The 27,432-nt window shown below is 42.4% G+C and overlaps 1 protein-coding gene across 4 annotated transcripts; it reads left to right on the top strand.

Moving 5' to 3' along the window:
* KLHL24 (kelch like family member 24) lies at positions 1–25,940 on the top strand. 4 transcript variants are annotated; one of them, XM_082487020.1, is made up of 8 exons: positions 1–106; positions 9,832–9,950; positions 13,482–14,467; positions 19,620–19,804; positions 20,973–21,091; positions 22,206–22,394; positions 22,829–23,017; positions 24,221–25,940. In XM_082487020.1, exons 3-8 carry the CDS (start codon positions 13,548–13,550, stop codon positions 24,419–24,421), a joined length of 1,803 nt encoding a protein of 600 aa, XP_082343146.1. In that variant the 5' UTR covers positions 1–106; positions 9,832–9,950; positions 13,482–13,547; the 3' UTR covers positions 24,422–25,940. The 4 variants fall into 4 exon arrangements, with proteins under 4 accessions (XP_082343146.1, XP_082343147.1, XP_082343145.1 ...); XM_082487019.1 differs by lacking the exon at positions 1–106 and adding an exon at positions 7,147–7,318; XM_082487021.1 differs by lacking the exon at positions 9,832–9,950 and having other exon boundaries at positions 8–106.
* Positions 25,941–27,432: the final 1,492 nt, after the last annotated feature.

Below are 27,432 nucleotides of genomic sequence, written 5' to 3'. Positions count from 1 at the left end.
CGAGCGTCGGGGAGGGAGTCGCAGTGCAGCTGACTACGTGTGAAATTTTGGAGGTGTGACATTGGAGAAAGAGGGGACCAAAGTCATCTTAGACTTGAGAAAACAGGTAATTTTTAAAAGTTCGTCACTTCTAATTTTAGATTCTTAACTTTAGAAATGCTACTTTAATTTTTCTACCAGTCAATATTGATTCAAAACAACTTAATTCTCCCATGAAAAAGAGTGGAGCATTTTAATTTTCCAGTGCAATTTCCAGTTTTGTGGTATCTGCCCGAGGGAAAGACAGAAGAGCTACAGAATTTCATACTCATGTTAATGTGCTTCTGTGTTAGAAAAAAGATGGGCATTATTAGGTTTATTTAATTTTAGGAAAAACTATAAATTGCATACATATAACAACCATCTAAAGAAATGAGACATGTATTAATCTTTTTATTGCTTCCTGCTTACAGTAATGACCTGTTCCTCATTTCAGTTCTCCTCCCATTTTAAAATTACAAAATACTGTCTCCTATATATCAAAATGTTAATATAAAATGCTAAGAAATCCTATCATACCATGTGTAATATTTCCATTTTTTCTTCAAGGTTGAGTACCATATTGACGTATGCCGGAAAAGGCTAGCAGCCGGCTGCGACATGACAAAACAATGTTTATTATCAGAAGCTCACCAACTAACCAATCTTATGTTTACAATCATTTCTGTCTAATGATACTGCTCATGAATAGATGGGTAAGGAAGGCTTAGGATCAAAGAGTAAACCACAGATTTCACAATGTTTTCTTGGCAAAATAACATGTTGATTTAGCTACTGCACTGGAATCTGCAAACCTTCATTAAGTGTGCTTTTCCTGGGATTACTTTGGCTACCATTTCCTTTCCTGTCTTTGTATGACAAATCTTTGCCCAGGACCGGTGATCCGAAGTTGCTTTGGTCTGGCTTAGCATTTTAACAGAGCTGAGCGCTTTCCTTAGAGAAGCACGCAACTCTTTTCCATAGGAGTATTTCAGGTCCAGAGACAGTCCCATTTTGGGCATCAGAGCAGGTGCTTAAAAGCTTGTTTACGAAGGAGGGGGTGACCGGGGTGTTGTTCTGGGCTGGCATTTTGGGTGCTGCTCCAAAGCAGCTGTATCCACACAGCAGCTGTTTGCACATCCCTCCCCATCCATCCATGCCCAAGGCAGCCGCCGCTGTCAGACAAGGCAGCAGCATTCAGGCTGGTAACGCTGGGCTGGTGAGTCCCACCAGTTTTCTGGAGAGTAGGGGCCTTTTTTTCTCTGCTGCTCTGCTGGGTGCAGGAAGCCTGGGATTTGAGGACAAACTTGCCAATTGTCCTTTTGGCATCCCATGATTCCTCCATCTTTTCAGAGCCAAGTCCTGTCAGTCAGCTTGGAGAGAAATAGCTTTGCACCGCAGTGCCAATAACAGTAGCAGAAGCAGCTGCGTGTGTCTTAGAAAGCAGGTGCTGTGCCATTCAGCATGTCTGGCTGCAAGCAGAGGAGGAAGAAATCATGGAGCACCCGCTGAACTCACTCTTCCTGGGTTAACTTTACCTGATGAAGCTTTGTTGATGACCAAAGTGAAGGGGTAGCCAAAATTATAAGAAGGCAAAAGTCATCTAGAGATTTGCCCAAGCACCAGCCAAAGGCACAGCAGCAGCAGACTGGTGTGAGGACTACCTCAGCATGCGCGATGGCTGGTCCTTCAGCTGGGAGCTTGCTGTCCCACAGTCACTATTAGGGGTAGGAAGAGCATCAATCCAAGCTAACCGATTTGTAAACTTAGAATCTATTCCTCAGCCTGTTGCCGGAGGGGTGTGTACTGCACCAGAAGTGGCTGATGACATGGATGTGAAAGCATGGAGGGTACTGCTAGCTTTGCAGGTCCAAGATTCCCAAATCTGGGATAGTGGCATGCGCATGCCTGTTCAAAATAATGTTTATTTGAAACCTGCCTTACTTTCTGCTTCCCTGGCAGACAAAGCTTTTCACGGCCACTTGAGTTGGAGAAAGGATTTATTTAACTTGTGAAATGCCTGAAGGTCTTGGAAATGAAGAGGTGCAATGCTCCTGCCTATTAATTGGTCCTGGCATTGGCAAAGGGTTTGAGGAGAGAGCTATTAAGTGTGGCTGAAGGACAAAGCTGGAGTTCTGCAGTAGGGTGCTCAGCGGCAGCATGGCATAAAGGGATGTGTGGTGTAGGGATGTGTGAAAAAATACTCTTGTGAGAAAATACTAAATGCAAACAATTGTGGGGCTGTGGTTGGGCTTGAGGTTACGGAGCTGGGTGGGAACGCTGTGATAACGCCACATCAGCTCGGGCAACTGTTTTTGCAGGTACCTATCTCGCTCTTTTGCTGGGTTAGCGATTGCACGTGTCGTCTGTTCGCTGTTCTGCCAGAAAAACTCCCTTCAAGTCTTTGCCTGTGTGGCCAATAGGAGGTCAAGCAACTTTTATTTTTTGCTTCTTATTTCTCCCTGAAGAGAAGAACCAGACAAACACCAGCAGACTCTGTCCCTATCTCACCTGGTTAGGCATGTTTTCGTGCTGTCTCGATACTGCAAGTGCTGTAAAAAAAGAAATAGTCCAGTGTTTATAGCAGCAGTGATGCAATGTTCATTCTTCTCAGCTCTGCAATTCCACTCCCATAGTTGTCTCCCAGGCTCAGGAGATGGGAGATACAGGGCAGAAAAATTAAGACAGTTTCTTTCTGCACAGGAGCATTATTGGCATGGGCCTTGTTTTGAGGCGGTTACAGCGGTGAGTGGCTACTGGGGTGAGCAGGAAGAGAGGGGATTTGCTTGGGCCAGGAACATGGGCTGGCCAAGTGAGGACCGCAGTGGCCAGGGGGATATGCACTACCGATTGCAGGGCTAAATTAGTAAACATGTTATTGATGTTTTGCGAGGTCACTTTTGTGCTTAAGTACACGCTCTGTAATCCCAGCATCTCCCCGGCTGAGCAGGAGCGAGCACTGAGCGTGCAAGTGGTGGGACGGCACCACAGCCCCAGCACCGGGTGGGCAGGGACGAGCACAGCGTCTGGCTGTAGAGGATGCCCCGTTTCATTCCCAGTGACAGGGTCTGCGCTTGTCCTGCTGCCTCACTGCTGCAGACAGATGCCCAGGAAAGCATTGCCGGCCTGACCAAAGCCTTAGGACGTGTGGATGCGGCGCCAGAGGAAAGGGGGATCTACAGAGTCAGGCAGGAGGCAGTGAAAATGGAAAAGAATAAGAGGTATCTGAGGAGAGGGAGTACTGGTTTGCCAGGGCCCTTCGCTATTCAAGCGCCAGCGCAGCAATCTGCGTTGCAGATGATATTTCCTGGTACAGCTGCCATTTCAAACAGGTGATGGGAAGAGGAGAGGCTGAAAGGGAGCGGTCCTGGAAAAGTGCCTTCCACCCGAAATGCTTATACCTGCTGATTATCCCCAGCAGACCAGCTCGAGTCAATGTGACCCACAGGGCTTTTGGCAAGATGGTGGTGAAAGTCTGTTCAAAGTCAAGGGAAGGACTTTGGCAAGTTTTGCTGTGTTCTGTATTTCTTTGAGAGGGTTTTTTTATCACATGAAAAGACTTTGCTGTACTTTCATCCTCATTCTAAATCCAGACTCTTCTTTTTAATGCTGTTTCCATACACCTCTTCCTTTTCACTTAATGCACCTTAGCCCTTTTTCCTGGCATACTCAAAAAGCAAATTCCTCAATAGTTTCTGAACTCACTCTTCTGCTCTTTCTCACAAATTGCTATTAATGTCACCTTTCCTTCTGCTCAGCACTGACTATTGTTTGTAATCCTGCTGAATGGCTGCTGTCACTACATTTTGTGCCTACTTGCACCAGGATCTGCAATGATGCTGTCACTAAACACCACCTCTTTGCTCTTGAAGCTTTCTGTCCACTAAGACCTTTCCTAGCAACGCCAGAATCTGCTCTCCCTCCTTGTGCTGAGAAGTTTTTGTTTCACCTCTGCTCCATTTGTTTCACAGCATAAATTATGTCACTTACTCGTATTCAGTCAGTATCCTGCACTTGTCTTCCATCGTTAATCAAATATCTAAATTCTCTCTTTTACCCAGTGATACAATCCCCATGTCACACTCAGGGTTTTAATGTTGTCCACTGTTTAATGTTGCTGTCTTCTCTCTGATCAGTGATCAGGGTAAGGGACGTGGCGCTTTGACTGTCATCCCCCTTCGTATTCTTCTTCAGCTTCCCACTCACAGCTGCTGCAGCTCACCTTCATCTCTGCCTTCCTTCGGCGCTGAGCCCTTCCCCAGACTGATTAGGACAGGTGTCCACTAGCAGTAAACAACTACTAAAAGAAATAATGGATTTTCTTTAGTTTCGTTTTCCATATGCTTGAACTACTAAAAAAAACATCTGGGTTTTGCTTAATTTTGGAAAAATGCAGTTAGGAATTACAACGCTCCCCACAGCAGAGGAAAATACTCAGGAGCGTGCTGGCACACGACTTCCCAAAATAGTTAATGTCTTTATTTGGAGGAATGCACTGACTCGTTTCGGTGGCACACCACATCGTTGAAACGTATGTGAAAAGTGCCTGACGGTGGTGGTATTTGAATTCAACACCACCAGAAAAACATCAGAACATCAGTGGATACACACCAAAATTTTCACGCAGGCTTCTAATTTTAGGTTTTAACCTTTCCAGTGCCCTGGAGATGCCTTCAGCATCTCAAAAATCACTGAGCTCTTCAGAAAATATTGGCCTAAATGCTTTACAAGTACTTTACATTGTTAAAAAAGTATTAACAAAGCTTTGTAGAAATGAGTAATCTTTAATAGTTGCCTTCAGCTTCTCAGGCAGCGTGTAACTGCTTATTTTGAGAGAAATGCTTGGCGCAGTCGGAGGAAGAACAGCCAATCCCCCTGCGAGCAGAGGAAGGAAGACCAATAGGATGTCGTAGCAACTCAACTATCCTTAATTTCAGACATCCTCGGTGACGTTGGCTTTCAGAACTGGAAGTGCTTGGATGTGACTGCATGCATACATGTGCACATTATGAAACGATTGATTGCTCAATGAGTATTTTTAATTAGTATTTTCCTTTTAAATGCTCCATTTGCCCTCTTCACACAAGGTATTTTTGCCACGTGCAGTTTTTATTGGAGTAAACATACTCCGTTCAGGTAGCTCCTCCAAGCCAATTCAGAGGTATCTTGACCCTCTTTTAATGTTTTTCCTTCCTGTGACTCATTCCCGTAATCCCGCTTATGTTTTCTGAAGTGAACTCTATGTCGTCATATTGACCCCAGGAGTTACAGGCTCATAGGACTGGGGCAGACGAGAAGATATATCAGATAAGAGATCTATTTTAAATGAAACTTTTTTCTTAAGTCATATACTTTTTAGATTTAATGTCTTTGTAACAAGTAATGCTTCAGTTTATTAATCCTTTTTATATTCGGTGGATGAAATAAGTTATTGCAATGCAACGGTACTATACAAGGTGAACTGTCTGTTGATTTTCTCTTTGCTGTTTTTGTTGTTTGGGGTCCTTCTTGCTTTTCCAGCCAGAAGATGAAAAATGGCCTGAGTGGTCTCACTTCTAATTAAATCTGTTAAGCAGGTCTGAGTTTTAGCTTGGCAGGAAAATGGTTGAAGGTTTCAATTTATTAATATCTTAGTGAAAACAATTTATTTATCAAAATCAATTGACCTTTTCAGTCTATTTTCAGAAACTCAGTCTTTTTAATTAGTAATTCTAACTGTTTTGCAAAGCTGCAATTTACCTGACCCCGGGGAAAAGCAGAGCTCGTTTAGCATATGAAAACTTGAGACTGGTTTGCTCCAGAGAGGATCAGTCCTGGAGTCCTGAGCACATGCTGCTTTTCCAGTCGCTTCAGTGGAGGAGCTCCATCAGCTACTGAGAAGAGCACAAGGCTGCGTATGCTGCCCGGGGGGGTTAAGGGGGCAAGGGGAGGAATATTCTGAGGTCAGAAGATTGTGCAGGTTCACTAAAAGGTAAAGATGTGTTATGCCTGGGATTGCTATCGAACATTTAGGAGAGCAAAGTAGGCAGCAGCTCATAGCAGAATTGGTATTTCTTCCTTTCCCTCGGTGGTGAGGGGCAAGAGGGAGAGGTCCATCCTTCTAGGAAGGAGAACGAAGCCAGTTACCTGCCTACATTAGCTCCATAGTGTTGCGTAAGGCCTTATTTGGTACCTGGTAATGAACTTAATTTAAGTATGTGTGTCCCTGCCCTTGCCTCACTACTCTGCGTTATGGACTCGAAAGTTTGCTTATGCTAAAGGGCAGAGCAAAAATAAATTTCCATACTCCCAGGCATGTTCCATCAGCCTGCATCAGAGCATGGGCCAGTGTCCAAATAGTTTGGATATGAAGTGAATTTGGGCTCCAGGACAGGCTCAGACCTGCTCTTGAAATTGCATGGCGATGACACCAAGGTCCTGCTTTTAATATTTGCAGCTGACGGGCTGCCACCACTGCGACCCCCAGCTGCGACGGCAGCGCTCTTCACATCTCATCTTTGGGCTAACCTTGCCTTACACCGCTTAGCAGGGAAAGGGGCGCCCCATTCCCTGTTACTCTTGACCAGGAGCTGCTGAAAAGTTTTGTCGGCTGGAAATTCGGTATTGATTAGGTGAAGCCATAGCTCAGGTAGACAAAGAGCCTCTTTTTGTGTGTGTGTATGCTCATAGTTTCTATTTTTCTCGTGCAGACTGATAAGCTACATGGAGACCTCTACACCTGCGGTGTGGGGTTGGCCCACGTTGGGGTGTTTCGGGTGGGCTCCCCGCAGCCGATGCACAGGAACATCGCTGTGCCCGGTGCCGTCCCGGGGCCTTCGGGTCCGGTCAGCAACACGGGGGCACGCGTACTCCCCCCCCCGGTGGTCCCGGCCAAGGGAAGGCTAACGGTGGGGGCTGACAGTGACAAAAGCCTCTGGCGCGCAGCGCTGCCGGGGACTCTCCCGTCCCCGGTTCCTCCGGGGACTCTGCCGCAGACCGCCGTGTCTCCGCCAGCGAGAAGGAGCCGCCCGGGCGGCGGCGGCGGTGCCGGGGCCGGGCGGGCCGGCGGGACTACAGCTCCCAGGGCCGCGCGGAGCCGACGTGACATCATGTGCGGTGGCTCCGAGGTCACATGCCCCGCCGGCCCCTTTGTTTTGAGCGGCGCTGGCAGCGCGACCGGCGGCGGAGGAGGAGAGGCCTGAGCGCACCGCACCGCTCCGCTCCCCGACGGACCCGACCCGACCCGACCCGACGCGACCGGACCCGACCCCCCGGGCAGCAGCTCCCCCGGGACGCAGCGCGGCGGGGCCCGTTGCCGGCTGTGAGTGCGGGGCAGCGGGTCGGCTCGGGGCCGCGGAGCTCGGGGGGCAGCGGACACCCCCCCACCCCGGTGGGGGGTCGGTGGCCCCCGTGGAGGGCGCGGGGCTCCGCCGAGGCGCGGCTGTGGCGGAGGCGGGGGCAAGGCGCGGGGCCGGCCGGGACCGTTAGCCGCCGCGGTGGGGACAGCGCGTCCCCGGCCCTGCCGGGCAGCGCGGGGCGGCCGCTGCGGCGGTGCCAGGGCGGGGAAGGGCCGTTGGTGCCCCGGGACCCGTCGGCTGTGCGTGTCGTGTTGTGTCGTGTCGTGTCGTGTGTCCATGTCCCCGTCCACCTCTCCCCTCCCCCCCCCCCCCCCCCCCCCCCCCGCGGGGAGTGGGGCCCGGCGGGCGGTGCGGTGGGCCCGGCCGGCGGAGCGGGGCTGGGGGGTGTCCGGTGTCCCCCGCCCCGGGCCCTCCCGCAGCCGTCCGGTAACGCGGGTCTCCCTGAGCCCCCCGGGGCGGCGGGGGGCTCCGCGGCCGCCGATTGGGCGGGCGGGCGGGGGGAGGCGGGGCCGCGGCGCGGGGTCGCCCGCCTATTGGGCAGGGCGGGGGGGGGGGGTGGTGGTGCCTGTCGCTAAAGCGGCTCGGGGTGAAGGTGAGCTGGAGGGCGCGCGTGCGCAGAGCAGCTTCGTGCCGGGAGGGGGCGGTGCCGCGCATGCGCACAGTGTCCACCGGGGGGGCGGAAGGGGGCAGCGGGTGGCGGCGGCGGCCGTTGGCTCTGAGGGAGGGAGAGGGAGAGGGAGAGCGAGAGCGCGTTCCGCCGGGGGGGGGGGGGGGGGGGGTTGGCCCGCAGCACTCCCCGGTGGTGGTGGGGCTCGGCCCGCAGCTGCGGGGCCGTCCCGCCGGGGTTAAAGCCCCGACCTCGGTTGTATCCGCGGGGGTTGTTCGCTGTGCTTGGCGCAGCGCGGGCCCTCCCTGGGCTGGGAGCCGCGTCCGCCGCCGCCGGGCGCTGCCATTTTGTGGCGGTGCGGCCGCCTTCAGCCCCCGCGGTGAGCGGCCGGGCAGCGGGGCCGCCCCTCCGCACCGGCCTCTCCCGCAACTCGGGCGTGCTGCCGGGTGGGCGGGTTGGTTGGTTGGATGGCGCTTTGTTTCCCTGTATAGCAAAAAAAGGGTATTGACAGCTTCGAAGCGTTTGGGGATTCGTGGGCACGAGTGTCTGACGGTTTCAGATAACAAACGTTTATGTATTAGTCTAATTTTCGCGTTGCTACGTACTCAAAATTCTTGTTCCTTCAGAAAGAAGTAATGTCACCGGGTTGCGATGGCAGCGTGGCCGTTGCTGGGCTGTTCCGTTACTGCAGGTTGTTTGTTTCAGATTTCATTGGCTGAACCCCCTGGAAGTCACTGAAACACACAGTCACGGCGTGTGCCGCGTTCCGGGGTTTTAAACCAAACCTGAATATGTGCAAAAATTACAGTGAAACCAAGGGGGAAGAGTGGTGACTTCTTCACAGTCTCTTCCCCACAGATTGATGAGAGTATGCAGTGCTTTTTTCCTTTTTTTTTTTTTTTCCTCTCTCTCCAGTGGGTGTGTGCCCTTTTAGGTGACCTTAACACTTACAAAAAGGTTATGTCAAGACTTCTGCATGATTTAAAGGTGTTCCTTTTTGCTTCTTGTTCTTGTTTTGTTTTACTTAATAATCATGAGTCTCATGTCTGAATCAGTTCCTGGTTTTGCAGGGTGATTTTTGAGGGCACTTAGGGCTTTTTTGGGGTGTCATTAGCTTGATTACTATTGAGTTCTTGTATTCAGCGTATATTTTTTTTGATCAAAATAGTGTCTAAAAATAAAAAAACTATTGCAGTTCAACTGTGTCAGTCAGCTTGTTCACTTTGAATTCTTGTTTACTAGTTAGTATTGAAAACCTCATTCATCTTAAAGGCGTTCAAATCCTCAATTCCTATTGTAAAACAAATTTTTTTTTATTTTATAAAGACCTTTAAAATCAACAACATCTTGGTCTTTTTTTTTATATCCCAAAGAAAGGAGATGGAAAAAAAAATGCTGTGTTTGTTTTTTGGTGGAGGAAAAGGTTATGCTTTTTTTCCCCCTCTTATCTCTTCCTTTAAAAGAAAAAAAAAAAACAAGAGCACGTGTTGTGGGTTAGCCAGTGGCTGCAGTAGATACAACTGGGAGTTTGTTTTCTCTGACTCTTGTGGTAATGACATCTGAGATGAAGCACATCTGCAGATCACGTTATCTGAAATCACAAATAAAATAAGTAGAATTAGCCAAACCTGAGTTACAGTTCCCATGCTTCTGAATGAAATTACCATTTACTTTGTTAATTTTGGTTGCATTACTGTGGGGTGCTGTTACTAATATGGTACCAGGTAATGGTAGATGTGACTTGGTGCATGCAGGCTGCCAGACAGGGCTGTGCTGGCAGTGTCCCTGTGCGGTGAGTGAGCAGGGCAGCCGCAGGGCTGCTCCTGGGGCAGCTACCTGTTCCCAGCACCTCCTTTTCTCCCTTCACAGACAGTCACCGGTCCAGCCACGCCACGCAAGTGTTGGTGCTGACGTGACGCGGCAGCGGGCACGGGCGCAGGGTGGAAGCCACCTCCACTGGCAGCAGCAGAAGCCCGGCTCAGCTTCAGGTACTCCCAAAACTACACCCTGAGGGTGAGCTTTGCTGGTCGAGCTCGGGCACACCTGATGACTAGGTGTTACTGACGGACCTCGCCCCGACCCTGGCTGCGTGGTTCCTCTGCTGCTTTCTGTCAGTTCTGCTAACCGACCAAAGGAGTTCTGTGACCCAGCAGTGACAGAAAAACAGCTCTACCAGAAAGCTGCTAGCTGTTGCCAGAGGTGTGGATGAAAGGAGAGGGGTAAAATCCATGAGGATGTTGCACTAAACTCTTCCTTCATCTACTGCAACATGAAAGTAATTTGCCTAGGAGGCTTTACTGATAGAAGGTGTCAGGGCAAACATTTTATAGCCCTTCATAAACTTTTATAGACTGGCCTCTGAACTGGGCTCTTCAATTATTTCTTATGTAGACAAGCCTACTGATAGTCAGATTCCTCTATTTCCTTAATCTATATCATCTAGTGAACCCAGAGATTGATTTAGAGATGTACGCGTGCAGGTAACATCCATGTCCGAGGCATTCTGTATTTGTAAACCATTTTTAAAACCTGCTGATAGAAAGCATGACTTGTTTTTCCTTTCCAGTTTTTTGAATGGGTAGACTCTGATTTGCTATATAGGTCAGTCCTCGTTGACCCTTGCTCACAAGCAACCCAATACATTTTATATTTTTTTGATATAGTAATTTCTAATAGTTGCATGTGGAAAAAAATAATTTGTTATTCTTTTGCTTCGTTTAAACTTTCTGAAGGTACCTCAGTGTTAAATTCTGTAAATGACTGGTGCCTTATAATGCAAGGTCTGCAGGCATGTGTAAGTACCTTTATATACGCGGAAGGTGCAGACAGCTATATCCTCTTGTGTTTCCCTCCTTTGCGCACCAAGCAGCTCAGCTCCAGGCACAGGTGCCCCTCTGCCTTGCCAGCTTCGGGGCTGAGATGTGGGGCAGGCAGCTGAAGTGGCGACTTTTTAAAACCCCAAGAGCAAGTTCTGCAAGAAAGGCATATGTATATCTGATAGAGCTGAACATGTGATGGCGTTACTGATAGTCTTACAAAATTACTTGGCTTAAGCAAACCTACACAAGTAATTAACTGGACAGAAATTGAAGTATAGTATATTCAAAAGCAATTATTTCTGCAATGGAATGCAATTCTTTCTCCTTTCCATTCTCTAATTTGTGAATTTCTGATATTTCTCCCCTTGATTAGTTTCGGCTCTGTGGACTTTTTCTTTAATCTCCCATTTCTTGAAACCATTGGGACATCAAAAAAAAAAAAAAATCATTTGCTGACCACTAATTTTGTGTTGTTCCAAGCATAAAGAAGCATTGCTTCCTGCAGTGAGCAGTCTTAACCCAAAGCCCCTGTTTCCTTTTATTAATGATTGCATGATATAGTGTCGTCTTAAGTCTTCTCACGTAATAAGAAAGATTTAATCTTGAAGCTTTTTTGACTTAGTTGCTGTGTTTTGCTGTTTGCGTGCAATATGCCAGTGTCTTGTTTCCAATTTCAGGCTAACATTCTTTGGAAAAGCTCCATTATCTTTAGTGAAATTCTTCTGATTTAAATCTGTGACACTGGAATCAAGCCTTCAGGGTTTATATTTTCATTGTTACATTTCCTTTTTCTGCTGCTGATGCTTCATTTCTTCCCACTTTCTTATGCTGAGTAGTTTGGAATTAATTGCAGATCAAGTTCAATGTAAGGGTTAGGGTGGTAGCAAAGAAGCTGGTGTGGTGGTGGTTGTTGTTGTTGGTTTTGTTTTTTATCTGGCCTGCGTCATGACAGGGTAAAACGGTTGTGAAATATGTTGGATGGAATATCAGCTACAGATTAAGCTGTCCATTTGTGCCTCATTAAAATCTCTGAAGCAATCGGTTATTAGACAGGCTCATTGCAACAGTTTTTCAGGCATCAAAGTGACAACTGATCCTATTTTAATTCAAATGAAAGTTAAATAATTTGTAGGGTAAATGAGACATATCAAGAATCTACCTTGTAAATATGTGTAAAAACAATTTATATGGAAAATGATAGTTTAAAAACTTCTTTTCTTAATGAGTAAATGTACAGCACAGATTCTTTTCTTGCTTTTTGTTGGTGCCTTTTAAAGGTGATTTTGTTGTGATTTTGCCCCAGCCAGCAACATAAAAAACCCGTTTAAAAAAAGCGTGTTCATTGTTTTCTATATTAAGCGATGATGTAGCCAGAGTTGGACTGGGTAATTGCAGCCCTAAAGATGCTGGCACACCAGGAAATGAAATAGCTGTGAGGAGCTGATGTCTACTGACTCTGTAGGTGGGAAATGAGGGAAACTGAATGTAACCTCTTGGAAGCATGAAAAATACGTCCACAAACTTTAAAATATTTCAGTGCATGTCTCTCTAGGCATACAAATAAAAATTACATGCATTTGGCATGATACCTGTGTCAGACCCAAGAGGGCGTTTTCCCCAGTCTCTTGCTGTCTCAGTATGTTTTGGTGGATGTTCATCCAGTTCATTTTAAAGCTCAGGAGTGGCAAAAAGCCCTGTTGCTGCTAGATTGGTTGATCACACTGCCTCTAACAAGCATCATCTGCAAAATCAGCTGCATTTTCTTCACTTGCAAACTTTAATACTGCCATATGCTAACACTTGAGTACCTGATTTTTGCGACTTCAGTGCTCTGATAATGTGTGTGATTGCATGTTGGGGGGAACGTTATACACTGTATTTGAAAGTGGAAAGTGTTTGAGCACAAGGTTTTGCTAATAATTATTTGCTAGTAGTACTTTGGCAAGCAGATCTCCCTGTCCTCAGGAAGTTGCCCCTGGTTCTTATTTTCAGTAGTTTTACACAAACAAATGTAATTCTTTCTTCATTCTGTTTTGTGCGCTAGCAGTTTACATTAATTTTTAATTGAATCTTAGATTATTAGTGAACTAATTTTTAGATGCTACAAATGAACAGGTAAAAACTTAGTCAAAGTTATTCACAGAGATAACTGTTATTAAACACTAGTATTATAAGACTTCATTATGATAGACTTCATTATGGAAATAATGGAGTGGTTTCTTAACTGATTTTTGTTTTTTTTTCAATCTTTTTTTCTCCTTTTTTTGACTAGTGCTGTTATAGTAGCACTGGGAGGCTCCAGCTGATGTGACGATTACACTGAAAAATGAGAAAAGCCTAAGCTCTGGATCTTTATCCAGGAAATCTTTGGCTCTTGTCAGTTGTGTGATTTGCTGGAGCTGAGATCTCAGTGTTGTTTTAATCTTGAACACTAATGCAATGCCAGTGGTGCTGGGACATTCAGAACTTGCCATCAATGACACCTGTTCTATGGGTGTATTTTGTATTTAACATGTAGCAGTTAATGCTGCAATGCCCTGCGCAAGGCGCATGGTAATTTGCCCTGTGATACTGTGGTGCTTCTAGTAAAGGTCAAAAATTGTACCAATTTTTAGAGTGACCAAACAAGTATCTTGTCTAATTCTCATGATGAAGTTAAGAATATACCAGACTGAATACTGAAGTGTTTTAATTTTTCAGACCGCAGCACCGTGAAGGAGAAACTGTAAACTTTTCTCAATGACTCTATAGCCAACTGATGTAACAATGGTACTAATATTGGGACGCAGACTGAATAGAGAGGATAGTGGGATACGAGATTCCCCTGCAACCAAGCGGAAGGTTTTTGAAATGGACCCAAAATCGTTGTCAGGCCCTGAGTTTTTTGACTTCTCCTCGGGATCATCCCACGCTGAAAGCATTCTCCAGATCTTCAATGAATTTCGAGACAGCCGGTTGTTCACAGATGTTATTATCTGTGTGGAAGGCAGGGAGTTTCCCTGCCATCGGGCAGTTCTCTCAGCCTGCAGCAGCTACTTCAGAGCTATGTTTTGCAACGATCATAGAGAAAGCAGAGAGATGTTAGTGGAGATCAACGGCATTTTTGCTGAAGCTATGGATTGCTTTTTACAGTATGTGTACACTGGCAAGGTGAAAATCACTACAGAGAACGTGCAGTATCTCTTTGAAACATCAAGTCTCTTTCAGATTAGTGTTTTGCGTGATGCCTGTGCCAAGTTCCTGGAAGAACAGCTGGATCCTTGCAATTGCCTGGGAATCCAGCGCTTTGCAGATACACACTCCCTCAAGACACTGTTCACCAAGTGCAGGAATTTTGCGCTGCAGACATTTGAGGATGTGTCCCAGCATGAAGAATTCCTTGAACTGGGGAAGGACGAGCTTATTGATTACATTTGCAGTGATGAACTGGTCATCAGTAAGGAAGAGATGGTGTTTGAAGCTGTCATGCGCTGGGTGTACCGGGCAGTTGAGTTGCGAAGACCAGTGTTACATGAACTTCTGACACATGTCAGGCTCCCGTTGTTGCACCCGAACTATTTTGTTCAGACTGTGGAAGTGGACCAGCTGATTCAGAATTCCCCAGAGTGCTATCAGCTGCTGCATGAAGCCAGGCGATACCATATCCTTGGGAATGAGATGATGTCTCCCAGAACTCGGCCACGCAGGTGAGAAAACTTCCCCTGCCTCCCCCTTCTTATTGCTGTAGGAGAAGGATGTAGTCTGATGTATGGGTGTTTGATACACACTTGCCCAGAAAAAAAAATATCTTGCTGATGATTTTATTTTGCATTCTGGAGCCACTGCAGTGGCTACATTTCTGTATTTCCCCACAACACGTGAAGCTCGTGCACGTCTTGAAAATGTACATAAGTGAGTCTTTTTGCATAGATCACTTTATTGCTATGAAATAAATGAGTGTTCAGGTAAGTGAAGCTATATTACCTTGCAAGTAAAATATTTTCTAAAGGTTAATGTTTGCTAGGGGAGATCTTAAGTTATTTCATACAATAGCAGTGTCTTGAAAGGAACTTACTGTGCTATAGCAGGTAAACCATTCCAGTTCCCAACCTTCCTTCTTTTTATAATAGTCATGTAAGTGTACAGCACACTATAAAGGATGTGGATGGGGATATATATTCAGAGCATTCGCTTGCTACATCACAAATACTTTACAGATGGAGTAGTACACAGATTTCTAATAGACAGTAGAACAACAGGTTCGTAACTGTAAAGAAACTAAATCTTGCATTTTTAAAGAATTATGAAACAGTTCCTGAAGTATTTCATGCTTATTCTATGACACTTTAATAATTCAGAATTGCTGCTACTTAATAATGCGTTACACAAATAGCTGACTGAAACTGCAAGAAGAAATGAGGAAGAGTCCATTTAGTGGTATTTATGAGCAATGGTGGTTATGATTTTTTCCCCTGGAAAATATTTTCCTGGTAAAAGCCTTACGCTCCACATGATAGTTGACATGATAGCTTATTGTTAACTCCAGTTGATTTAAGCTGTAGTTATAAAATCACGTCTTATATTGAGGTGATGCAATGATCCAGTCTGGACAAACAGATTGTGTTAGGAGTTACTCCTCTTTGTTTACTCTTACTCATACATGGTTGCTGTACAGTGACTGTGCTGGGAACCTTTGTTGGTTTTTGGGTTGTTTTTTTTTTTGGCATGTGTTAAAGGCTTGGAGGGTTGGGTTTTTTTTGGGGGGGAGGGGAATACTTGGCAAGTATTTGCCCCATTAGTGGCTTTCCAGTCTTCAATCCTGCCGTGAGAGAAGAAATTCTTAAACTCATTGCAGCCCTGCTGCCAGGCTTTCTAAGCTGTACACTGCCATGGAGGGTCTTTGGAAACTTTTGGATCATGGCAGTTTGGAAACTGGTGCAATGATAGTTTCTGGAGCATTTCATACCCTGAGTCCAGGCTTCAGGGAGGGACCATGGGAACTCGGACCAAAGACCTCCTTGTTTCATGAGCAGTTGGAGGGGGGCTGCATCTTGTGGTATTTACTGTGGTGTTTGTTGTATGTTTGTTACTCGATTTGATAAAGAAAGCAAATACACTCAGACCTAACAGTTTTGTCAAGGTGCACAAAGGGTAGCTACTTGAGAATCTGAATAGCCTCAGTGTAGCATTCCAGTTCATAAACAAAGTACCTTGGCTAATACAGGTGATTTCTGAAGCTGGGGGGGGCGGTGTTGGTTTGGGATTTTGTGGGTTTTGTTGGTTTTACTGCTGAGCTTATTAAACTGCACTGTGAATTCCAGTAGGCAGGAACAAGAGAAGCAATTTACAAAGAGAAAAACTGGCTGGCCTCCCAGCAGAAAATTTTTCCCCTTTTCTATATTACATTCATGGAATAGTTCTTTGTCACTTGTTTCTGTTGCCTGTTTGTTTCTGTTGCCTATAGCAAAAAGGGATTGTGTTTTAAAACTGTTACCAGGTCCCCCTTCCCCCATCTTTTAATCACACGCTTTCTGGGCCTTTCTTAGGGGTTTGGAGAGGAGAGGACACTGGAGAGCTCTTTTCCTTCTTTCTTGCTTTCCTTAAATTTCTTTTTTTTTTTATATATAAACTGTTTCTAAAAGGAGACAGGCTGCAGGATCAGAAATTCCCACACCAGTGTTTTCACTGAAGCTTCTGGAAATTAATTGTGATTCCTTGTATGGGTATGTACACGCCTACCCATTTTCTTAAAAGAACAGCGTGCATTGCAATTTCACTGTTGATTTTTTTTTGTCTTTCTGAAGCCTGTGAAGAGTTACCTAAAGTAAATAAAAGTTTAAAATGTGGCGTAACGGTTGCCTGTTTGCTCTTTGCGTGGTATGCCACTAGGCATCGTTGACACATGCAGAAGGTCTTTTTGAAACAGCTTTTCAGTTATGTATTTGCAAAAACATAGTGACATCTTGAGGTTGTCTCTCATGCTCCTTTGAAGTCTCTCTTGTCCCCTGCTGGTTGTGTTGCACAGCAAATCTCCAAGCTGAGATCAAGTAGTGAGCAAGAATGCATTTCCATGCACAAACCATACATCAATGCTTTGAATTATCTTTAGATTTTTCATATACCTGTGAATTCTTCAATCACACAGTTCCTGTGAGCTGTGTTATTATTATCAGACAGTTGAGCTGTCTGATAATAATACGAGTGTCTTCTTTAGTTAGAAAGATTTTAATGCATCCTTTTTGCTTGCTTTTAGAAAGCTTTAATGCAGTCCCTTATTTTTATCCAAGGCGATGAGTTTTTATTTCACTCTACATTTCTGTCTTTTATCCCATTTGCTACCCAAAAGTGAATTAACAGGGAAAAAAAATAGGGATTTACCAGAATCATGGTAATTCGTTTCCCAAACTTAAAATGTCTTTCGATGTAATCTGTCTGAACTACTAAAAATTCTTCTGTCCAGCTGACGCTGTGCTGGCTGTTCTCACCTTGTCTGGAGGTCTGTGTGTAACTTGGGATCCATTGGAAATCTGTTCTTGGGAACGCATGGGATTATATGATACTCTGTCAGTTGTCTTCCACTCCCCTTTTTCTATTTTGTGCACCTTTTCCTGATGACAGTCTGTCCCCTGGAATGTCTCCGGTGCCTTTTTTAGCTCACCTCTGTTATTTTGCTCACACCCTTTCTTTTGAGGGCTAGAAAGAAGACTTTCTGTACTGCTGACTGAGATCACAGATTTTTCTCATCTCCATTCAAATCTGTCCTTAGTTGTTTTCTGGAATTAGCCTTTGGCTGTATGTTCTTTTTGTATACTCCCACATTTTTAATTTTTTTTTTAACTGATGTGCTCTCAATCATTTGCAAAAAATCTTTTGGAACCTTAAAACCTGTATGGCACAAGACTCCTTCAAGAAAATGTAACGGAGAAAATCTTTAACTGAAGAAAGGATAAGGTTATAAGGTATTAAAATGTTGGGAAACGTTTGGGTTTTCTGTGGATTTGAAATACTGTACTAAGTTAATATTTCCTTTAAAGAGCAAACCACCATCGTAGCAATTCATAAAGAGCTCTCCCCAATCAAAGACTTTTGGTTCATTTAGTTTTAAAATAAATATTGATAACGGGGTACAGTAAGCTTTTCAGTAAGTAAGAGGAGCCCTTGATTCTAATATAGAAAGTAATCAGCAGACAAACCTCTTTTGTACATACAGTTAGCTGATGAATTTGGGCTTGCTTCTAATTGAGATGAGTATCTTGCTGTTAAGGAAATTCTCTTTCTGGGTAATGCTTTGCTGGCACAGGACCTTTCCCTCCCTTATCCTTTGAGAGATTCTTTTCAGAGTCGTTCCTCAAAAAAGCAAAAAAGAGTAACAGTAAATACATAGAAACCAGGAATGAGCATGACTTCAAAGCTGAGGAGCTGAAGAGAGTGTTTCATCTGACCAGTTCAGGTGCGTAAGTGTGCTTCCTCAGATACATGCCTTCATTTTATAGTCTTATAGTACATTGTTATTTAGCATTGCCTTTGCCTATTTAAAAATATTCTGAGTATAAATACATATGGTATATTTAAATTATGGTGTGTGGTGACAGGGAGATAGAAGGGCTAACTAATTTTATTCCTGATGTTTCAAAACGGGGAAAAACATCATCAGGATTCATAAGTTAATATGTGCATAAGTTCACATGTTAGGAAATTTGGGGACAGATCATGCAACTTTTATCTCAAATGCAGTCATAAATCATACTCTTTTTTCTGAAGAGGACTGCAGTACTCAGCAGTAGTATGAACAAGATGCCAACTCATATTGGGATTGAAGTTAAAACACAACAAAAAGGCTTACCAAAACCAATCTTGCATTGTTTTACTTATTAATAGACAACAGTCCTTGAAATAACTATATCAGTGCAAAATCCTTTAATCTGAAAATGTTCTGAAAAGAAAGGATTTTGACAAATGCTTACAAGAAATTGTAAATTTGAGAGAAGGAATAAAAGTTGGTCATACTTTAAATTGCAGGTTGAAGATGGTTGGTTGATTCTGTACATTCAACTGTGGATTAACGTAACAATTTTTGTTATTGCTGTGTATGTATAATGCAGAAGCATCAGTTTAAGTAGGAGAATGAGAGTGTGGAATAGAATGTAAAGGCTTGTTTGTGTACATTGCAGACTGTCTAACGCTTAATTCTTTCACACTGAGTTTTAGTTTTTAGTTCAGGCTTGAATTTTTACTTCAGTGTTCCTTAACATTTCCTTCTATCGCTACACTGGTTTTTTACTTTTTTTTAATTGCGCATTGGCTCTAAAGTCTCTTTTTCTTTTCCCTTATTTTGGTGACTATATGCCTTCAGCTCGTTTTTTCAGGAAATAACCTAAAACATTTTAAACTTTTTGAATATTTAACCAATGTAAAGTACTATGAATTTTGTAAAATTCAGGGGGCGTAGTGGCTTCGGTGTGAAACGGATTGCTCATCTCACTGTCTCAGGCCGTGCTTGAACACTGTTTCTGATATCTCTACGTACACAGTTAATGGAAAAATATTATTAGAGTAAGGGCCTTCTGTATTTTTTAATTATTAGATTTTTACATAGAATGTTGTGCAGTGCAACTCCACCACTTACACAGAACACCTGTTGGTGTGGTCACCTGCTATGTAATGAGACAGCTGGAAATAGTGAAAAGCTTTAACTGTGCTAAATGACTCTTTCTTCTTTTTTCTTTTCTCTTTGCTGTAGAAGTTAATGCTGAATAGTAAATCTTGCAATCTTCACACAGTTCTGAAGACAATGTTGTTTGACCTACCTGTACTAATAATTATCTTCTACATCTTAGTTTTCTGTGTTCACTTTTTTAGATCAACTGGTTATTCTGAGGTGATAGTTGTTGTTGGAGGCTGTGAACGAGTTGGAGGGTTTAATTTGCCATATACTGAGTGCTACGATCCTGTAACAGGAGAGTGGAAGTCACTGGCTAAACTTCCAGAGTTTACCAAGTCTGAGTACGCAGTGTGCGCTCTACGGAATGATATTCTTGTTTCAGGTGAATAATCCTAAAAAAAAATTAAGACTTCTTTCTTTTCTTTGTTGATGGTTTAGTTTTGGGGGTTTGGGGCATTGAGATTTTTTGTTTGTTTGTTTTTTAGTAGTGTGAACTTTTAGAAACTCAACTGAAAGTCACTTTCTGATGTAAATGGTCAACACTAGGCCCAAACCAATATTCTTGTAGACAAAAGTGTTTTCTGGGATTTTTATTTGGTATTAATTGGCAGGTTTGTACAGCTGATTCCAGGGTATCAGTTGTATCTAAAGAGAGTAGCTTACATTTGTTAAGCATGCTGCTTTGAAATATAGTAATGGCCTGTTTGCAGCAAGAGTGGGGAAAATTATGAGAAAAAAAAAAATCCCAAGCAGTCTCTTCCCAGCAGCATTTTCTCTGCTACAAAACGTGCTGTGTGCTGGTTAAAAACACCAGTTGCCTAGGAGCACCGCAGCACTGGTATGTTGCTGGTGACTCGTTTCTATCATACAGCTGTGTAGACTCCAGAAGAAAAACAGTTAAAGCTTCTCGTAGAAATGTAAAAAGGAAACAAATTCCTTTTAGCACCCGAGTTGGAGATCCGTTTATACCAGCCTTTTACAGTGAAATGAGCAATAGCTATAGGTTTTTAAACACCTCATTCATTTTTTTAGCAAGGGTACATTGCATGGTACAGCTGATGGTTTAGACACCAAGCCCCATGTGTTAGTTTAACCAAACAAATCTGAGGAGACAATTTCTAGTAGCTGTGTCATTTGAACAAAATGTAAAATGTATGCACGAAAGCAAACAGGGGAGCAGCTAGTGTTAGGGTTGTGCCATGAGGCACACAAATGGTTAAGACTTGGAGTGTCTCATCCAGTTAGGGACACTAAAGAAATCTGAAGAGCATGGGCAAAAGCCATTAAAATGCATTCCAATCTCAATAAATCTAATGTGATCCCAGTGTGTTACTAGGAAAGGCACACAAGTAAAATAACTTACTGTATGTTTTTATGTTTGAAATTCACTGAAACTGACTTTTTCAGTCTAACATACAAATATATAGATCTTTATTTTACCTAAAAAGGATATAAAGTTTTCATTGCCCACTGTAGAGGGGCATGTTAATAGTTGACATTTGTCATTCAATAATGAATTTATTCAAATTGGCGTATTTTTGTTTTTAAAGGTGGAAGAATCAATAGCCGGGATGTTTGGATTTATAACTCTCAACTTAACATTTGGATCAGAGTTGCCTCCTTAAATAAAGGCAGATGGCGTCATAAAATGGCTGTTCTTCTTGGTAAAGTAAGAGAAGTATATTTATAATTTTTTTTATAGTGGGGATGTTTGTGGTATATAAGAAAACAGTGTAGAAAACATAGGTACATATTTAGTATTACTTTGTATTTCCTATGAATTATAAAAATACCTATTTCAAATAAAATAATATTTTAAACAATTAGGCTTTTTGCCACTCAAAACTATCTGTGGACATGAAAATCATGTTACCCCTTGATTATTTATTTTCTGTGGGTTTTTTGTTACTGAAGTGTCTAATCCCCAAGAAGCAATATTTTGGGAGGCAAAGAAGCATCTGGATTTGCCTGTGCTTCACAAGTGCTGTCAAAAGCTTAACAGTTTATGCAGTTATTAACAGAAACTGGAGCTGCTCTGAATGTCAGCTCTTTGCTCTTTTATTTAATGTTTTATATTGAAATTAACCAAACATATGGTGTGGGGGAAATGGGAAGTTTTGCTGTATTTTGAAGGCATATATGCCTTAACATAGAATCAGTAATTGGAATCAACTGTCCATGAGGATTCCATTAATGAAAGTTAGGGAAGCTGTGGATGTGGTGTCCCTTGGAGTGAGTAACTTCATGGAGATGAAATTTACAGCTGGAGCAGACAGAGGGAAGAAGGTAGACACAAATAATAATGAGCTCTGCTGCTTAAATATGAGAGAAGCAACAGGACTATGAAGAAATGTTTACAAACTGAGAGGAAGAAATATTTTTGTAAGCAAGTAGGAAAAAAATAAAACACAGAAAAGCAAAGGTAAATTCAGATGGACTTTTGCTGTTGCTGAATGTAATCTGTAAAAAGAGAAATGCAGGGAAGTGCCTTTTTTAACAAACACCCTTCAAATAGGAAGTCTCTATCTCAGTATTAATACTGTGCTTTGGACCTGTGTTTGCAGTGTCATTCCACATGTGACTGAATGGAACTCTCCAGAGAGTCTTTACATATTATTTTTAGACTATATTCTTCTCTTCCTATGTCTAAATTAAAAATGTCAGGAAAGTATCCCTTCACAAACCTAGCAAATTAGGATTCTTGCAGCTTCAAATTAAATTAACTTCATATTTAATAACTACTCTAAAAATGAAATGATGATAGTTCTCACCATTTTGCTTAGGTATATGTTGTTGGAGGATACGATGGGCAAAACCGTCTCAGCAGTGTAGAATGTTATGATTCATTTTCCAATCGATGGACAGAGGTGGCTCCCCTTAAAGAAGCTGTGAGCTCTCCAGCAGTCACCAGTTGTGTTGGCAAACTGTTCGTGATCGGTGGTGGCCCTGATGACAACACATGTTCAGACAAGGTCTGTTAATTGTATTTGAGCGCACCTTCTATCCACAGTAAACTGTATTGCTGGTTTAAAAGCACATCATATAGAGATCTGTTTTAACTGGTTTGCTGAATGGAGTATGGAATTATTATAATACAAAAAATACAGAGCAGAAAACATCAACTCAGTAACATACTGTTACTGTGGCTTTTCTCATGGATAATGTCATTGGCTTCACAAGTTCTGTGAATTCTTGAACCTGAGTGTTAGGAAAACAATGTTGAATATAGTGCATGTATAGACATTATTGCTATATGGACCTATATTTATATTGACTTCATTTTCTTGGTGAGATATTACCTACCAGGTGTTGCTTCTTTGGCTCTCCTTGTATATAACCTGTGTGAGTGTGCCAGGTTATTATTTCAATTAGGCTTTTAATGTGAAATGCATGTGTTTGTTTTCAGGTTCAGTCTTATGATCCTGATACTAATTCTTGGTTGCTCCGTGCAACTATCCCTATCGCAAAAAGATGTATTACGGCTGTGTCTTTAAACAATCTGATCTATGTTGCTGGTGGACTTACCAAAGCAATATACTGCTATGATCCAGTTGAGGACTACTGGATGCATGTACAGAATACATTCAGCAGACAGGTAATTAACACTCAATGGCCTGTAGACATCTGAAAGGTATTTTTTTACATTAATATCTTTGCATGAAATGACTATACACTTGTTTAACCCGGTGAAAATTGCATCTCTGATTCCATCCTTGTTTTACTTCTTCATATATATAATTTTAAACCTGATAGGAGAGGCAGTTTCTAAACCAGTAGCTTTTCAGCTGGGTGTCACTGTTAGCTAGTCCAGTCCTTTTTGTTTGAGAGCAGTTACTGTGGAGAACAGTGTAACAGTATAACACATGATGTTTTAATTGTCTAGAAATTAATCTCTGTCAAGTTCTGCTACATGTCTTAATTTAGACTGAAGAGAGTAACTTTATAATTGATTAAAGCCTTTCAATGTAACAAAAAATACTGAAGGCTGGTTTTCCAGTGTGAGGGGGGGGGGGGGGGGGGAACAAACCGCTGTATAGCACAGGAAGTATCTGACTTCAGCAGAGAGCTGTATCGCTTCAACATACAGAACACCGAGCAGAATTTAAAACTGTCACCTTGGTAGTAAAGCGCGTGTGTGTGTATCAGTTAATTCTCCCTGTGTTTTTAAAACATCAGTCACATACTCTAAGGTATTACCTTAACAGAAATTTGTTCTTCTTTTTCCTGGCCTTTCCTCTGTTTTGATCTGTGTTCTCAATTTGATTCAATATTTTTTTCCATGCTTGCTTTTAAGAAAGAAATAAAATCCTATCTTTCTTTGTTTCAAGTAAGACATAGTGCTCTCTTTTTCTTATGCACTTTTTTCTTAGTCATTACTTTTTTCCTCTCCACTGTTTACATCCCTCTTAATTATCTGTTACTCCTCTAAGGTGCTTCTCCTTGTTCCCATGTTTTGCATTAATAGTGCGTACTGTGGTCCCTCTTCTGAAAACCTTTGTTCTCTCCTCCTTTCCTTGTCTCAGATGTTTAAATGGTAAGTACAGTGTTCAGCTGTATTCCTTGTCTGAGCTACGTGCAGTGAAGGCTTAGATCTGAAATACTCTTCTCTGTAGGATTGTGCTGCTGTTTTCCCCAACTATTGCGCTTTCTGCCTTGGTCCTTTCAGGAGGGAGTAGTATAGACCGGTCTGGTTACAAACGGTAGTCAGAATGCTGTCCTTCTGCACTGGGGTAGACATGCAGGAACTGAGGTCATGTTTTTTAAATAACCATGTATTCCTTTGTGTATTTTGAAACAGGAGAATTGTGGCATGTCTGTGTGTAATGGAAAAATCTATATCCTTGGAGGAAGACGAGAAAATGGTGAAGCCACAGACACTATTCTTTGTTATGACCCTGCAACAGGCATTATCACAGGAGTAGCAGCCATGCCCAGGCCAGTATCATATCACGGTTGTGTGACAATTCATAGATATAATGAAAAAGGCTTTAAACTGTAGTTGTTTTTCTTAAATAAAGAAGATGGCATGGACGCATCCAGTGGTCTGCTGCAAGACAGGCTTTTTAAAGATTCCTGAAGTGGGAAAATGCCCTTTCTCTACCTACATGTCATATGAAAAATGTATCCTGTGCCTTTAGAAAAAAGGGTTCATTTAACTTGCAAAACAAGCCTACAAATCTGTCCAGTTATCAGAGTTCAGTTTTATCTGCTGTGGGCTTTGTTACAAGAGCAGTAATAGTAAGTTGTACTAGTATTCAGAAAGTTTGCCCTATGTGTGATTGGTAATTAAAATCTTGGAAGCTTTGTGGGAAAGTGCCTTCACAAGCATTTGTGCCTGTGTCCTAAGAAGTGATATCTGCAAGATGTTCAGGTTCAGCTAATTGGAAACAGAAGTAGGCGAGTAAATTCCAGAGAATCATCTCATAATTACCTACAATTTTAAAAAGCATATATAATTATATATGCACAGCATTCTTGCAAGCAGATTACTTGGCTTACAAAGCAGACTTTATGTCAGATCATGCATGGTTTGGAATTAAAAAAAAAAAAAAAAAAAACAACCAAAACCAAACAACAAAACCCAAAAGAAGCTACATAGGACAAATGTTAGTATCTTTCAGGAATGCTTTTTTCTGAAGGAGAAACTGGTTTCTAGTGAGCCACTACAGCCTTTTGAAGTGATGATTGTGTACCTTAACACTATGAACCTTATTCATAATGTTGATAAATCTTCATCAGAAGTATGAAGCTATGTGACATGGAAAACTAGTGACCACTGAGGTGTAGGCATGCATCTGTGAAGCAAATTTCAAATCCCAGTTCGTAACTTTTTGAATAGTATGGCTGAAGTCTGAAAGCTACTGGGTTTTCTCTTTGCTTGCTGCAAAGTATCTTTAAATTATTAAAGGAATAAAGGATGATGAACTCTGGATTCTTCCACTTCTCTGAATCACGTTATAAATTACCTGGTGATAGAGGTAGGGACTTGGGTTGCACCCTACAGCTTATAAATTGGTCTTTTGGATATCTCATCTGCAGAGATGCCAGAGTACCTGCCAAGTATTTCTTGGTCTTTCTTCAGACAATCACTTACTCTAGCACAGTTAAACTACTGTATAAGCTGCTTGGCCACAGATAAAGAAGTTCTGGGAAGGTCCCTTCTCTCACCAGAAAAGTATCTGTGGACTTGTCCATGTAGCCATATGAGGTAACTCCCACATAATGTTTTGGCTAGTTTTTAAGCCTAGGAAGCGCCTGTATTTTGCCCACACCCCCCCCTTTTTTTTTCTCAAGTCCTCCCTAGATTTCGGTACTAGGTTGCTTTACTTCCAGGGCACAGTTGTATAGTTGAGGCACAAGTTCATAAAAACTGAAATAGCACTTGAGAGTTGGAAAACGAATAGGATTGTGTGTGTACCAATTTCCTGTTAATCACCAAAAACCTCAGGAACTGCCTTTCAAAGGAATTCTGAGGACAGCAGCCAGTAGGGAAGTTGGTCAGTGCCAGGGTAGGGGGGGGGGGGGGGGGGGGGGGGGGGGGGGGGGGAAAAACAAAAAAAAAAAAAAAAAAACAAAACCAGAAGGCCCCTGCAGAGACAGCCCCGGCCTCGGGGTTCTGGTCTCTGCTTGCTCAGGAGGGTGAAAACAAGCACCATCTCTGGAACATCGTTTGTTCCACTGGACTTTCTTCATCTGTTTTCCCAGAGTATTTCTTCATTAGATGGAAATTCTGACCCTCAGTGAAGCTGTGCCAAACTGGGAGTCATCATTTTCAGTAACATATGGTCATGACTTTTAAAGAGCACTGAGAGCTGCACTTTGTGATGCATTAACTTGTAACCTCAGGAAAGGACACAAATTTCAGTTTCTGGCTGAATACCAAACACAGCTTTGTATATGTTAAGAATACTGACAAAGTACAAATCTCTGCATATCTGTGATGTACTTAGGAAGTCAGTCCCTGAGCATGTGCATTCAAATTACCCTAAAGAGAAAGTCCCTCAGTAATGTAAGACAAATGAATTGGATAAATTAATCCTTTTCTAAGTTTCTTGTGTTTCTGCTTGACAAGTGTTACTTTAAAAAGGTAATTCCAGTACCTGAGAATAAGGTCCATTGATAGCAATGGTAATTGCCCAGTAACTGATACTATATATTAGCATTGTATATAATTCATGCCATCATTGTAAATGAAAATGTAAAAAAAAAAAAAAAAAAAAGAGCACTTCATTCATGCAATTTGAAAAATATTATCCTTTCCTTTGATTTCCATTTTGTTTGTATTAAGACTTGTAATGTGGATTGTCATGCTAAACTGTTTTTAAACATTCTTTATTCTGTGGGTGTAGAACAATGTCATTTATGTATAGGTATATTTTAATCTGTGTTTATAATACTGCACTACTCTGTAAATAAGATACAGCTTTCTGTGGTTTTGAAGATTCATTTTATAGTTTAGTTGTCTTTTCTTATCAATTTATGTACTGTTACTGTTACCTATTATTTTGAAAATGACAGTGTTTAATGAACCAGTAAATGCAGAAACGTAGACAAAAACTTCTGCTTACAATTCTTGAGAACTATATTCAGTGCTGAACAGTTACATGTGTGGAACATTGCTAAAATGGGAGTTATTCATGCAATTATTTCGTTAAAATAAGCAGTTAATTTTTTTTTTTGCTTGTTAACTCTGTAAATAATTTGCACTTATGGCCTGCTCTGTTATAAAATTCTATTTAGAGGTACTAGATAAGAACAATTCAACCTTGGTTTAATGAAAATGTACCATTTTTCTAGAAGGATGCATTAACTTGGAAGTCTCATTCCTGAGCCACCTGTTCTCCAATGCATTTCACTTAGGTATAGATGAATTCAAAGATTTCAACTCTCACTATTATGCATATCTAGCTGTTTGCAGTTTATGGGCTTGAGCAGCAAGTTGTTTGGTTTTTTTTTTTGTCTCAGGAGAGAAAATTATTAATGTTGTCTAGTATAATCAAAAGATTTCCA

This window comes from Vanellus vanellus, assembly GCF_965231255.1.
Source record: "Vanellus vanellus genome assembly, chromosome: 8".
NCBI lineage: Eukaryota > Metazoa > Chordata > Aves > Charadriiformes > Charadriidae > Vanellus > Vanellus vanellus.
The sequence above is the reverse complement of the archived record's forward strand: the minus strand, read 5'-3'. Positions and strand labels throughout refer to the sequence as shown.